This window comes from Onychostoma macrolepis, chromosome 05 (genome assembly GCF_012432095.1).
Source record: "Onychostoma macrolepis isolate SWU-2019 chromosome 05, ASM1243209v1, whole genome shotgun sequence".
Taxonomy (NCBI): Eukaryota; Metazoa; Chordata; class Actinopteri; order Cypriniformes; family Cyprinidae; genus Onychostoma; species Onychostoma macrolepis.
Genome location: NC_081159.1, coordinates 7,365,390 through 7,378,106, shown reverse-complemented (window position 1 = coordinate 7,378,106; position 12,717 = coordinate 7,365,390). Strand labels below are relative to the sequence as shown.

At 38.5% G+C, this 12,717-nt stretch overlaps 1 protein-coding gene across 1 annotated transcript in view; it reads left to right on the top strand.

Annotated features, from left to right (window-relative positions):
• notch1b (notch receptor 1b) overlaps positions 1-12,717 on the top strand; it is a 44,062-nt gene that overhangs the window by 15,848 nt on the left and 15,497 nt on the right. Inside the window, exons 5-18 of the mRNA XM_058775374.1 lie at positions 1,690-1,812; positions 1,980-2,213; positions 2,599-2,754; positions 2,890-3,075; positions 3,335-3,448; positions 5,098-5,211; positions 6,239-6,472; positions 6,555-6,665; positions 8,689-8,881; positions 9,696-9,841; positions 9,944-10,057; positions 11,532-11,651; positions 11,753-11,905; positions 11,982-12,210. Coding sequence (XP_058631357.1) covers positions 1,690-1,812; positions 1,980-2,213; positions 2,599-2,754; positions 2,890-3,075; positions 3,335-3,448; positions 5,098-5,211; positions 6,239-6,472; positions 6,555-6,665; positions 8,689-8,881; positions 9,696-9,841; positions 9,944-10,057; positions 11,532-11,651; positions 11,753-11,905; positions 11,982-12,210 — 2,227 coding nt within the window. The remainder of the gene's footprint in view (positions 1-1,689; positions 1,813-1,979; positions 2,214-2,598; positions 2,755-2,889; positions 3,076-3,334; positions 3,449-5,097; positions 5,212-6,238; positions 6,473-6,554; positions 6,666-8,688; positions 8,882-9,695; positions 9,842-9,943; positions 10,058-11,531; positions 11,652-11,752; positions 11,906-11,981; positions 12,211-12,717) is intronic.

Here is a 12,717-nt window from a genome sequence, read left to right as displayed (position 1 = left end):
GTTCATTAAATGACGGATCAATGGCAGCCTCTTAACTTTGATCACTCAGAGGAAATCCACTCAGCTTATTTTGACTCACAAGTGTCCTGTTGACGACATCGGTTCCAGCCGTAAGACAAATGATATCGGCCCGCTATCCGGGTCAACACTGAATGTAGAGATTTCAGATGAGCTCAGTGAGTTTGCAATAACAATGCAGTATCAGTGTTTCCCACAGCTTTGGAACATGGGATAGGCTACCTCTCCCAGAATGCCCTTCTCACAGCCTCATTTAAACCCGGCCTAGTCATAGTATCTGCGCTCCCGTTGCAGCTCTGTCTGCATATGTGTGTGTGTGTGTGTGTGTGTGTGTGTGTGTGTGAACAAGCCGGCAGGAAAATATTTGTGCTTATCATGAGGAAATGTCTGAACGACAACATCCTTATGCTGGTGTCCCTGGGTTAGAGTCAGTGTTAGGAGAATGAAAATGCGTGTGTGTGTGTGTGTGTTCGCCTCCGATCACTATACCTTTGACCCAAGTGGATCTCATATCATGCCAGACAACATAACCTAAACCTCAGCATTGAGGAAGCATCACTAAAGTTATTTCTTTCTCTTGTATTCCATGCAGTCATGGGCTTTGAAGGAAGAATTCATATGATATGATGTGATCAGTTATGAAATATAACATAACTGCACTTTTTGGTGTTAAATTGTAGGAAATTGTGGTTAGAGTCAGTTGAGTTGTTGTCGTTGGTGCTTCTAACAGAATCATGGTACTGCCAGTCTTCTCAGAAAAGGAAGACTGTTGACCGCAACAAAAGTAACGACTGTTTTCAAATGTTTCACAACATTTTATCCCTCTGTTTATACCGGGAAACAATTGAATTTGCATGTTAGTTAAAGGATCTGTGCTGTGCAATCTGATATAAATATTTAGTTTATTAGTAAACATGAATTCTGTCAGCAAACAGTTGCTCAAATATTTATCCATGTCTAGAATATTTGATATTATGGGTTATGTATTAAGTGCAATTTTTTTTATTTCATACTGCTCACAAGATACAGGCTATGTGCACGTTTTTTGGATGATAGTGTGAACAGCAAAAATAACTTTGTGGAAATAAATTGGACATGTACACCTCAAAATTTGGGTTCAGTAAGATTTTCAAATATGTTTTTTCAAATAAGTCTCTTGTACTCAACAAGGCTGTATTTATTTGATCAAAAATTGTGAGTTATTGTGAAATATTATAAATTTAAAATAACTGTTTTCTATTTCAAAATATTTTAAAATGTGATGGCAAAGCTGAATTTTCAGCAGTCATTACTCCAGGCTTCAGTGTCACATGATCCTTCAGAAATCATTCTAATATGCTGTTTTGGTGCTTTTCTTATTATTATCAACGTTGAAAACAGTTGTTCTGCTTAATATTCTTGGGAAATGTGAGACATTTTTGTCGTGAATAGCATTTATTTGAAATAAAAATAATTTGTAACAATGTAAAAGTCTTTACTGTCACTTTTGATCAATTTAATGGATCCTTGCTGAATAAAAGTAAAAAAAAATAACAAAAATGACCCCAAACTTTTGAGTGTATTCTTGAACAGGCAGTGTCTGAAATGGGTATGTGAACAATTTTGTCAGTTCTGGCTTTTAAAACTAGAAGTTTTACGACATTTTTGCTAAAATTGCTTATTTGTTTTCAGGCTTCAGTGGTCAGAACTGTGAAGAGAACATTGATGACTGTCCAGACCATCGTTGCCTTAATGGAGGAACCTGTGTGGATGGAGTGAACACCTATAACTGCCAGTGCAAGCCAGAGTGGACAGGTACCAACTACCTACTCAAACCCCACATTTCACTTACAGATAGAAAGAAATTTTTTTTTAATCAGTAAAACTAACTAGACTTCAGTAAGTAAAGTCTTTTTGGCATTTCATCTGTGTCTGGAAAATAAATGTGGTGAAATTAATGCCTGTATATATTAATTCCTCAGGTCAGTTCTGTACCGAAGACGTCAACGAGTGTGATTTGATGCCCAATTCCTGCCAGAATGGTGGTACATGCTTGAACACACAGGGTGGATACAACTGTGTGTGTGTAAACGGCTGGACAGGGGACGACTGCAGCGAAAACATCGATGACTGCGCTGATGCAGCCTGCCACGCAGGAGCCACATGCCATGATCGGGTGGCCTCCTTCCTCTGTGAATGCCCTCATGGGCGCACAGGTATGCATCTTTTTTTTTTTCTCATGAATAATATGCATCATGCTTTGAGGCACTCATTCTGTTATTTGAGCATTAGGTTTTTTGTGAGTTTTCAGCAAATCCACCAAAGAAAATCTCGCATTTTCAACTGGAGCAGAAAGTTGGGATGGCACATATTAATTTGCTTGTTCTTTTAATCTGCTAAAATGTATTTATTATTTAGGAGTACACTTGCACATAGATGTTTTATGCCACTTAGTTCATGGTTATTAACCTTATATCATCTGTTTGATTTCATAGGGCCTATACTAATCTGCCGTTCTGTTTAAAAAGGAGATGTTCACTAAGGTTTAATCTCATAAATTCCTGCACAAGCTAATTCTCTTTGTGTGTCTCTGTGTTTTAGGTCTGCTGTGTCATCTGGATGATGCCTGCATTAGTAACCCATGTCAGAAAGGCTCCAACTGTGACACCAATCCAGTCAACGGCAAGGCCATCTGTACCTGTCCTCTGGGTTACGTTGGCCCAGCCTGTGACCAAGACGTTGACGAATGTTCGCTGGGTAAGGAATTGGTGTATTGTATCAAATACATACTGATGGTGCTCGATAAGCACACTAGTCATATTTAAAAATGTAGCTATTACACTAGAATATTTTAATTGTAAATGTTTAAAGGGTGTTTTTGTCCCCTTTTAGGTGCAAACCCTTGCGAACATGCTGGAAAGTGTATAAACACAAAAGGTTCCTTCCAGTGTAAATGTCTGCAGGGATATGTGGGAGCTCGATGTGAACTGGACATAAACGAATGCATGTCCAACCCATGCCAGAATGACGCTACCTGTTTGGATCAAATCGGAGGCTTCCATTGCATCTGTATGCCAGGTAACCAAAAGATCTGCAGCATTTGGTTTAAATGCTCTCTATATATTACCCCCACACTGGTGATGTCATTACCTCACATGACCAACCTGTGATACAATAAATTGCTTCTTTTGGTAGTAACACTAATAATACTGATGCCTGACTACATGCAGTTAATATATTCTGTTTATTACACACAAAAGAAGCACTAAAAGCATTGTTAAGACATGCTGAATCTTCTTGCTAAGTCTGGAGCTTACTCCCCTATGTTAATTGGCAGGGTACGAGGGAGTCTTCTGTCAGATCAATATTGATGAGTGCGCCAGCATGCCCTGCCTCAACAATGGGAAGTGCATCGACAAGATCAACAACTACCAATGCGAGTGCCCCACAGGTGAGCGTGCAGGGGTCAATCACCTCCCAGGACAGAACAGAGTGGAGAACACTAAGCCCTGCCCTGAGGCAGGCTTACACAGCCCCGGCTAAAATGCTTCAAATAATCCATATGAAAGCTTCTGGAAAGTAAAAATTTCAGACAGTTTTGAGTAAGATGATGCATATCATTTATGCACAGCAACAACCTGCTTACCATATTAATAGTGTTTTTTAACCAAAATAATATTTTATTCTAGTGCACAAATATTTCTGTTAAAAATGTTTTAAATAAATATTTAGACAATTTAAATGTAAAAATTTACCTGAGAAATTTTAGTTTAGAAATTCCAAATATATTTTAATGTGTAATCATTATTTGAATTTAAATGTTTAATGGTTATATTAAAAATGTTTATTAGTAGACATCTAACATTTTTTTATTGTAAGAATAATTTTGCCCCTACTTTGATCCTTTGTCCAGTTCCAATGACGTGAAACAAATTTTGTTGAAAATGTAGCTTTGTGAAAGGCTCTTCTTCTTTAGGATGCAGAGGAATTCATGCATAAATGAAGGAGTGTAGAGCAGAGGTACAATATTAGGCATGATGAGGTTGTGTAAGGAGAGGGGCCTACAGGGACCCCCAAGAGTGGTCTAAAGGAGTTTTGGAAGATAGTAAGCTGAAGAAGTAGAAGCTAGGCCCCTTCACTGTTTCAGATGGAAATCAGAGCTCCTTTTCAGCATGCGGCGCAGGGATCCTTTTCAGTAGTGTACACACTGAATCCATAGCAACTACAATGGGTGCTTTTAGAGTTCTGAAGATGCATGGGACACTCCTTGATTACCGATGCCAGGGGGTCTCAGGGAATGGCATAAGCAAGTTAGGAATTTGCTATCAGGATTATCACAATAATAATACAAGATGTGTAATTATTTTTCTACGTGATCAGACTTGGTGATAAAAAGGACAGAAAAATCCCATAGATTTACACTAAAGCCATATCTAGAGACCAGAATGTCATAGAGTCTGAAGGTAGGCTACGAAGACTAACACACAGCACCTCAAGAACTGCATACCAACAATTTTGTTTTATTGTTGCTTCAACTATGATAAATGTCCCATAAATCTCCACACTGATAGATTTGTAGCCCTTAATATGTTCAGACTGTATATTTGAACAGCAGACGTCTTTAGCGAGGGATTAAAATAACTGAGGGAGAAAGCACAAATGTTGGGGGTTCCTGAGCAATGGGGTTGCTGAATAGCATGAGGTCAGGGGTTGCGTGGGGCTCTTTTGGTGAGACAGACTCAGAGAGGGGGGCAAAGGCTAGATGGGAGAATGCACATTGTGATGGAAAACTTCTATGGGACAAAGGAGGCAACCGGCATGGCTTGGCGTGCCACTGAATAGACAGTTCCTCTTTGTCTGGTGCCCTTGGCCAGGAGGCCTTGGAAGGTTTTTACCGCCATTTTACAGCCTTCTCCCCCTCTCAGTGTGAGGGTTGGTTGAAAAGCAGCATGAAAACCTGAGAGAGAGGGGGGAAAGCTTTAGCCGAGTATTAATGAACGCTGGCAATGTTGTATAGATGAGTGTGGAGGAATGAAGCGGGTGCAAACCAGAGGAATCTTTGTATTGACCCCCTCCCCTTTCCTCTCGTCTCCCTCTCAGGATTCTCGGGCAGTCAGTGCCAGTTTGACGTCGATGAGTGCGCTAGCACCCCCTGTAAAAATGGGGCCAAGTGTATTGATGGGCCCAACATGTACACCTGCCAGTGTGCTGAAGGTATGAAGACACCGTCTGCTTGTTTCAGCTTTTTAAAAAAAGTCATTAAAAAATACATAAAACATGATATTTCTTTTGTGAATACACATTTTTACAGCTCTAAAATATTTGGCTATAAATTTATTTCTGAGTCATGGAAAAACAGTGTTTGGAAGGTAATTTGGAAATGTAATAAATTACAGATTACAAGTTACCCTATTTAAAATGTAATAAGTAGTGTAACTTTTCAATTACATTATTAAAGTAATGTAACTGATTACTTTTGATTACTTTTCTAAATTTCTAACAAATGTTTTCAACTGTTAATCATTTTGAAACATTTAAAGCAGGGCAGGCAGAGTTAACTTTACAGTAGCACTCAACACTGATTACTGTCAGACTTTCATTTACTTCATTACTTGAATTACAATTATAATAATTTAATTTTAAAGCACAGCCACCACAGAGTCAGACTTTAGCACCGGTTTTTACTTTGAGATCGTTCTGAGGTTAAATACAGACTTAAATTCTTAACAAGAATGAATAACTATGATACTGGTTTTGAAATCAAATCTTTGCATAGCTATGGTGGGAAAAACTTGCATCTAACAATGCCTTGGAAAAAACACAGTTAATATTAAAAAATAAAGCATGTACATAAACCCAAACAGGAAATAAAACAGTTATCGAATAAGCATGTGTCCTAAACTTCTGAAACATTGGTGTGTCATATTTTAGAGCAGTTAATGCAATTTATGAAAGAAGTCAATTAAATCTGTATGTTGGTGTGTGTGTGAAAAATTCAAATGTAATCCAAAAATACCTTTGTAATCGTTAACATTTTCAGAAATAACTAATTTAATTACACATTTTTTTCTCAAACTGTAACTAAATTTTAATTACATTTATTTTGCAATTAAATTACGTAATTGTTATATGTAACTAGTTACTCCCCAACACTGTGGAAAAACATGGAAATTCCAGGGCCTAAATGGGAGGAAACGTGTGTCATAATAAATATAATAAATTAATCTGTTTTCCTTTTTAGGATACACAGGGCAGCATTGTGAAACAGATGTAGATGAGTGTCTATCCAACCCGTGTCACTACGGCACTTGTAAAGATGGCCTGGCTTCCTTCACTTGTATGTGCCGTGCTGGTTTTACAGGCCGTCTGTGTGAGAATAACATTAATGAGTGTCTCAGTCAGCCATGCCAAAATGGAGGCACCTGCCAGGACCGTGAGAATGCCTACTTATGCATCTGCCCTAAAGGAACCGCAGGTGCCCCTTTTACTGTTATGGTCAAAAATGTGAACTCCTGCTTGTCAAAAGCTCAATTCTAAGTTCTATTTTGTGTTTACAGGTGCTAACTGTGAGGTCAACCTAGATGACTGTCAAAGCAATCCCTGCGATTTTGGAAGATGCATTGACAAGATAAATGGTTACGAGTGTGCCTGTGAACCGGGATACACAGGTGAGTGGTCTTAGATTGTGTGCCTCGTACGTCGATAAACAGCAACTGCGCTGAAATATAAAATAGTCTCGTTCATTCGAAATGAGAATTCAGGTGGATAGCTCGCCCAGCAAAGAAAATTTGGTCATTATTTCCTCACCCTCTTGTCATTCCAAACCCATATGCTGTTCAGTTTTCAAGATCTTCACAAGACAAAGATCTTTACAAATATCCTTTCCACACAACAACAGTTAATAGTGTCCATGAGCTGTCAAGCTTCAAAAAGGTCTATAAAATATGAAAGGACCATAAAAAGTGTGAAAAACAGACTGAAATTTGCGTCATTATTCATTGATAAAAAATTTTTTGTGTGTGTGTGGTCTGTGTATGTGGGTTTTCTACCTAAATAGCTAGCTATTACAAGTACACAGTAGATCTTTTACTTTACATTTAAATAAAGAGATATGTGTAAAACTGCTAATTCTGATGTACGTTTTTACTAAGAGAGAGAAAAAAAAACTATTTTTATATACAACAATGTACATCAATTGTGCCTATTTTTTAAAATCAGTTAATCACAAACCTCACCCCGCAGCTATTTTTATTGATCAGCTCAGTCACCTGTCAAGAAAAGCTCAGAATTTACGGATTCAGGCTGTCTATTAGGATATGCTACCAACTCTATACTGAGGTTAAGTTTAAGGTTAAGGGTAAGTATTTGTTTCAGGGTTATGTAACCAATAAACACCATGACTGACATGACCAGTGGGGCGGGTAACTGCGCTTAACTGGTTTAGCCACTAAAATAGGCTGTCCTGAGAAATTCCCTAGACTGTATAAGCAAAATTGTCAGGTTGGCTGCCTGTGGAGAGTGGATGTGTGGTCAAGCATGAAGTCTTGCATAGGTTAGTGTAGCAGAGGCCAGCGGGTAAGTGCTGTGCAGGTAAAACCTCACTGCCCGATCTCAAGTGGCGCTCTAGCGACTGACGCTAGAGGCCATGGCCTTTAGCCTCCTTGTTAGAGCGCCCGCCTCCCACGCCAGAGACTGCGGTTCCAAACCCGCTCGTCGCGGTGCGAGTAGGACCGCGACATTGGTGCCATGACCCGGATGGGAGTGAGGTTTAGGGGGGTGAGTGTAGTGCAGGTAAGTGCTGTGCAGGGCAAGTAGGACCGCGACATTAGCAAATGAAAAGGCAAATGGAGAAGTATGTTAAAGTTATTCTCAATTTTTTTCTTCTCTAGAATTTCATAAGAAATCTAAACAGTCTCAAACTGTGCTTTGATTTGCCAAGATAAACACATTTCAATATAAACTCAAACATAATTTTTTCCCCCAAGACTAAGCTAACCACATTCACTGCGTAACACTTACTGCATGTCAACAAGTCTTATTTTTGAGATTTTTAATAGAGACATCTGGGACAAAGCTGATACTTAAATGAAACATGCTCCACTAGGTCATTTAAGCTTTGGAAAAGCCGCTGCGTTTGTGGTTTTATCAAGGCAGTCTAGGTGGTATACTGAGCCCAGGTCTTTATCAATGTAGAAGAGATGGGGAGTCAACAAAGAGTTCAGCAGGTGAGACAGGCAACAAAGCAGGGTGGGGAGAGACAGCTGGCCAGCGAGCACACATTCGGCCTGGGCCGTGGTGTTGGCTTACAGTCTCACCCAATCCCCTGCCTGCTGAGCAGACACGCAAGCCAGCCCGCTCCCTCATTCAGCCAGAGATCTCCAGGACATCTGGGAGTTTGAAAGGAGAAAAGATTTGCAAAAGATTTGTGAAAGTCGATCTTTTAAAAGGGGGAAGTTGGCCGGTGCTTTAAAGACAAGTGACAAATGAAACCTCTGCCTTTATGCTGGCATTGCGTTCAGTGAATAGTGGTGCTGCCTGAAGTGGAGTCTAAAAGCTAGGCCTTAAGCCTAGGATTTCAAGAATAACAAGGAACGGCTAAATGAATGCAGTTGATTCAGAAGTTATTTTGACTACCATACGACATGTGACACTCTTTAACTATTTTCCTAATTCTGTCTTGTTTTTTTGTAGGGAAAATGTGTAACATCAACATTGATGAATGTGCCATCAACCCCTGTCACAATGGTGGAACCTGTGTTGATGGAGTCAATGGGTTTACATGTGTGTGCAGAGAGGGGTATCATGACACGACCTGCCAATCACAGCTCAACGAATGCCTTAGCAACCCCTGTATCCATGGACACTGTGAAGACAAAGTCAATGGGTGTGTATTATTTACACACATACACTGCCATATGAAAAGTTTGGGGACGGAAAGATTTTTTGTTAAGAAATTAATACTTTTATTTTTCAAGGATGCATTAAATTGATCAAAATTGTAAAGTAATTTTTTAAAAACATTTACAATACAAAACATCTCTATTTTGAATAAATGCTGTTCTTTTGAACTTTGTCAAAGAATCTCTGTTTTGAACATAATAAGAAGTTTCTTAAGCAGCAAATCTTTTTGCTTAATCGCAACATATAATCATTACAGTTAATAGCGTTCACCGTCTGTTTGATTACGTGTAATTTGTAACTAACTGCATGATTCTTACTGTACATTTCTGCCATAGTCACCATATCCTACTAAATATAATGTAGAAACAATTTTTAAATTGAATAGAAAAACTTGAAAAAATCTGCATATTAGAATGATTTCTGAAGATAATATAAACAGAAATTATTTCACCCTGCTGGAAAAATCAAGTACCAATACCAGTTTAAAATTGGTTTGTACATCATGATCAAGATGGCATATTGGGTCCAACCCCTCTGAAAACAAACAAACAAAAATAGCTTAAGCCTGCTTACGCTGATCTGGCTGGTCTTTTGGCTAGTTTTAGAATAGATTTGGCACTTTGGACACCAGTCTGCTAGCAAGCTAAAACAGTTGAACATGGTCTTTTCCACACATGAGACCTTATGCCAGCAAACCAGCTCAATTCAGAATAAGATCTGATGTTTTGTTCAGCAGGCCCATCTAGACCAGCTAGGACCAGCCAGAAACCATATAAAACAGATCTCGTTTCTTACAGATATAACTGTATTTGTGACTCTGGCTGGAGTGGTGTCAACTGTGACATCAATAACAATGAGTGTGAGTCCAACCCCTGTATGAATGGAGGCACCTGTAAGGACATGACCAGTGGCTACGTCTGCACATGCCGTGCTGGCTTCAGCGGTTCGTGTCATTCAATCTGCAAATGTACTGTAACTATAGTATGTGGTATGCCCTTTTGACCCCCACTCAAACACACTGTGTCTTTCTAACATTTGATTATAGGTCCCAACTGCCAAACAAATATCAACGAATGCGCCTCCAACCCTTGCTTGAATCAAGGAACCTGTATTGATGACGTGGCTGGATACAAATGCAACTGTTTGCTGCCTTACACTGGTACAAGTTTAGCTTTATTCATGACATAAAAATGAATAATAAAAAAGTTATTTTATTTGATTAGCTTTATTATAATAATTATATATATTTTTTTATTAGTTTACCTGTATTTTATCGGTTTACATCAGAGAGCTGTGAACATGCAAATGTGTTAAATATGAACTCAAAATCTCAGTGTGGATTTCTAGTACAAATTTTATGTCAAAGGGATTTGAGTGACAAATCTTTAAAAAAAAATTTATGTAAACTATTTTAAGAAGCGACAGAAAAAAGATCACTTCTGGTTACATACAAGTAAGTTTGAGTAAGTGTTTTATTTTTTTCAAATCATGACGACAATTAGCTTTCTTTCCTGTGTTGATGTATTTCCTATTGAAAGTTGTGATGGGCTATTTCTTGTAAATAGCCAATACCCTTTAGTTACAGACATAAACATGAACTATTATTTGCTAATTAAAGGAAGGTTTCTCATTCTAGAAGCATTCTGTTAAACAAATTTTCAGATACGCCTGAAAGTGCAAAATGATTTATCAATATTTTTAGTGCATTTAGGAAGAAAACCTTGTGAAGTTTTTATTTTTATCTATTGAATATTCTACAGTAAATTCTGACAAATTTTAAGACCTTAAAGCTAAAAAAGACAAAACCTATTTATTTATTAGTTGAAATTAAAAGCCTGAAAAACCAAACTAAACTTTTTTTTTCTTCTTTTTTTTACCTTTTTGATGGGATCTTTAAATAGCTTTAGTGTGGCTATTACTTTGTTAGATTTTGCTAGTTTTACTATACTATACTATACTATACTATACTTTAAATTATGAGTAGTTTGTATTACAATTGCAAAGTCAGGAATAACAGACCCTCCTCCATCAATCTAGTCCCAGACTGTTGATAGTGGCCCCTCAAGAGCCCTACAAGTATCTCTGTTGACAATACAGGAAAATGTTTTCAACAGACGACACATTCTTTCCTCTCAATGTGTTATTTGACAAAACAGATAATGATGTTCTGCCTCTGGAACAGAAATCATATTAATTCCCAGTGACTATCTTTTTGGAAAAATCCACACAGCGTTATATCAAGAATAACAAAAATCTAGTTGTACCAGGGTGGGAACAGTAGCCTGTCATGTTTCCTGTTTGCCCTGCTTCCTCTCTCACAGAAACACAAATGGCCAGACAATGGCAGGAAAACCTGCTGGCTTCCTGCAGGGGCCGGCCGTCGTGGAAACAGATAGGCCAAATGTGCTTTGCTTTGCTAGGACTGACAGTCTAATCTCCAACAGAGAAAAGAGGAATTGGTACAGAACCTGTACTGAAACAGTGTCACCTTCTAAATTTAGGCCTCCATTGAGGAAGAATGTCTCTTAAGAACATCTTAAATGCAAAACACAGACAGATTGAAATGCCAAAACAATGTGGAGTTTTTCTAATCCTTCATTTAAAAAAAAAAAAAAAAAAAAATTATCTTCCAGGTGAGAACTGTGAAACCCTGTTGGCCCCGTGTAGCCCTAAACCCTGTAAGAATGGAGGCGTGTGTAAGGAGTCCGAAGACTATGAAAGCTTCTCTTGTGTGTGTCCTGAAGGATGGCAAGGTACAAAATTCACAAAACTAAATTCTGAAAAAAGAAATTCTGTCCTAGCTTTAATATTATGCATAACTACATTCGTACATTGTGCTCTCCCACAATTGTAGGCCAAACGTGCGAGGTAGATATCAACGAATGTGTCAAAAACCCTTGCCGAAATGACGCCATCTGTCAAAACTCTATTGGCAGCTACAAATGCAGTTGCAAATCAGGCTACACAGGCCGCAACTGTGAGACAGACATTGACGACTGCAAGCCCAGTGAGTGTCCCATTTCAGCCTCATTTCAGTCTAGTTGATCTTGCCTTGATGTCTAACCCCCGTCCTTTTCCTGTAGACCCTTGCAGTAACGGTGGCTTCTGCAAAGATGTTGTGAACGCCTTCACTTGCACCTGCCTACCAGGTTTCCGGGGTAGCAGATGTGAGGAGGACATTAATGAATGTGACAGTAACCCATGTAAAAACGGAGCAAACTGCACTGATTGTGTGAACAGTTACACCTGTACCTGTCCATCTGGATTCAGTGGGATTCACTGTGAGAACAACACACCTGACTGTACTGAGAGGTAACAACTGCACTTTTATTTGTATCGGTTCTTAAGTGCAAAAATAGTGACCTTTGCCAACAAATCACTATTTTGGCTGCAACAGAAAACTGTTACAATCAAGAGGCAACAATACAAGCAGTAACAGATATGTACCACAAAACAATTGCCCAAACTAAAAATTCAAACCCTATATACCATTCCTGCACAACGATAGGTGCGCAAGCAAACATGCTGTTTTCACAAATATAAAATACTTACAAAAGCGTAAGAAAAATTATGTTTGTAGATACACTACCGTTCAAAAGAGACTGGAGTTTTGCCGTCACATGAATAAATTACATTAAAGTGTTACCATCTAGTCAACTTGATCTGCTTCATGATAAAGTGTACCACAAAAAAGCTCCTCTGTTGTCCATTAGTGCCCCCTCTGGTAAACAAAGGACAATGCAACCAGAGAGTCATCACACACCTTTATATATTAAAAAACTACATGTTAAATTAATAAGACTGATAATCATAATTTTT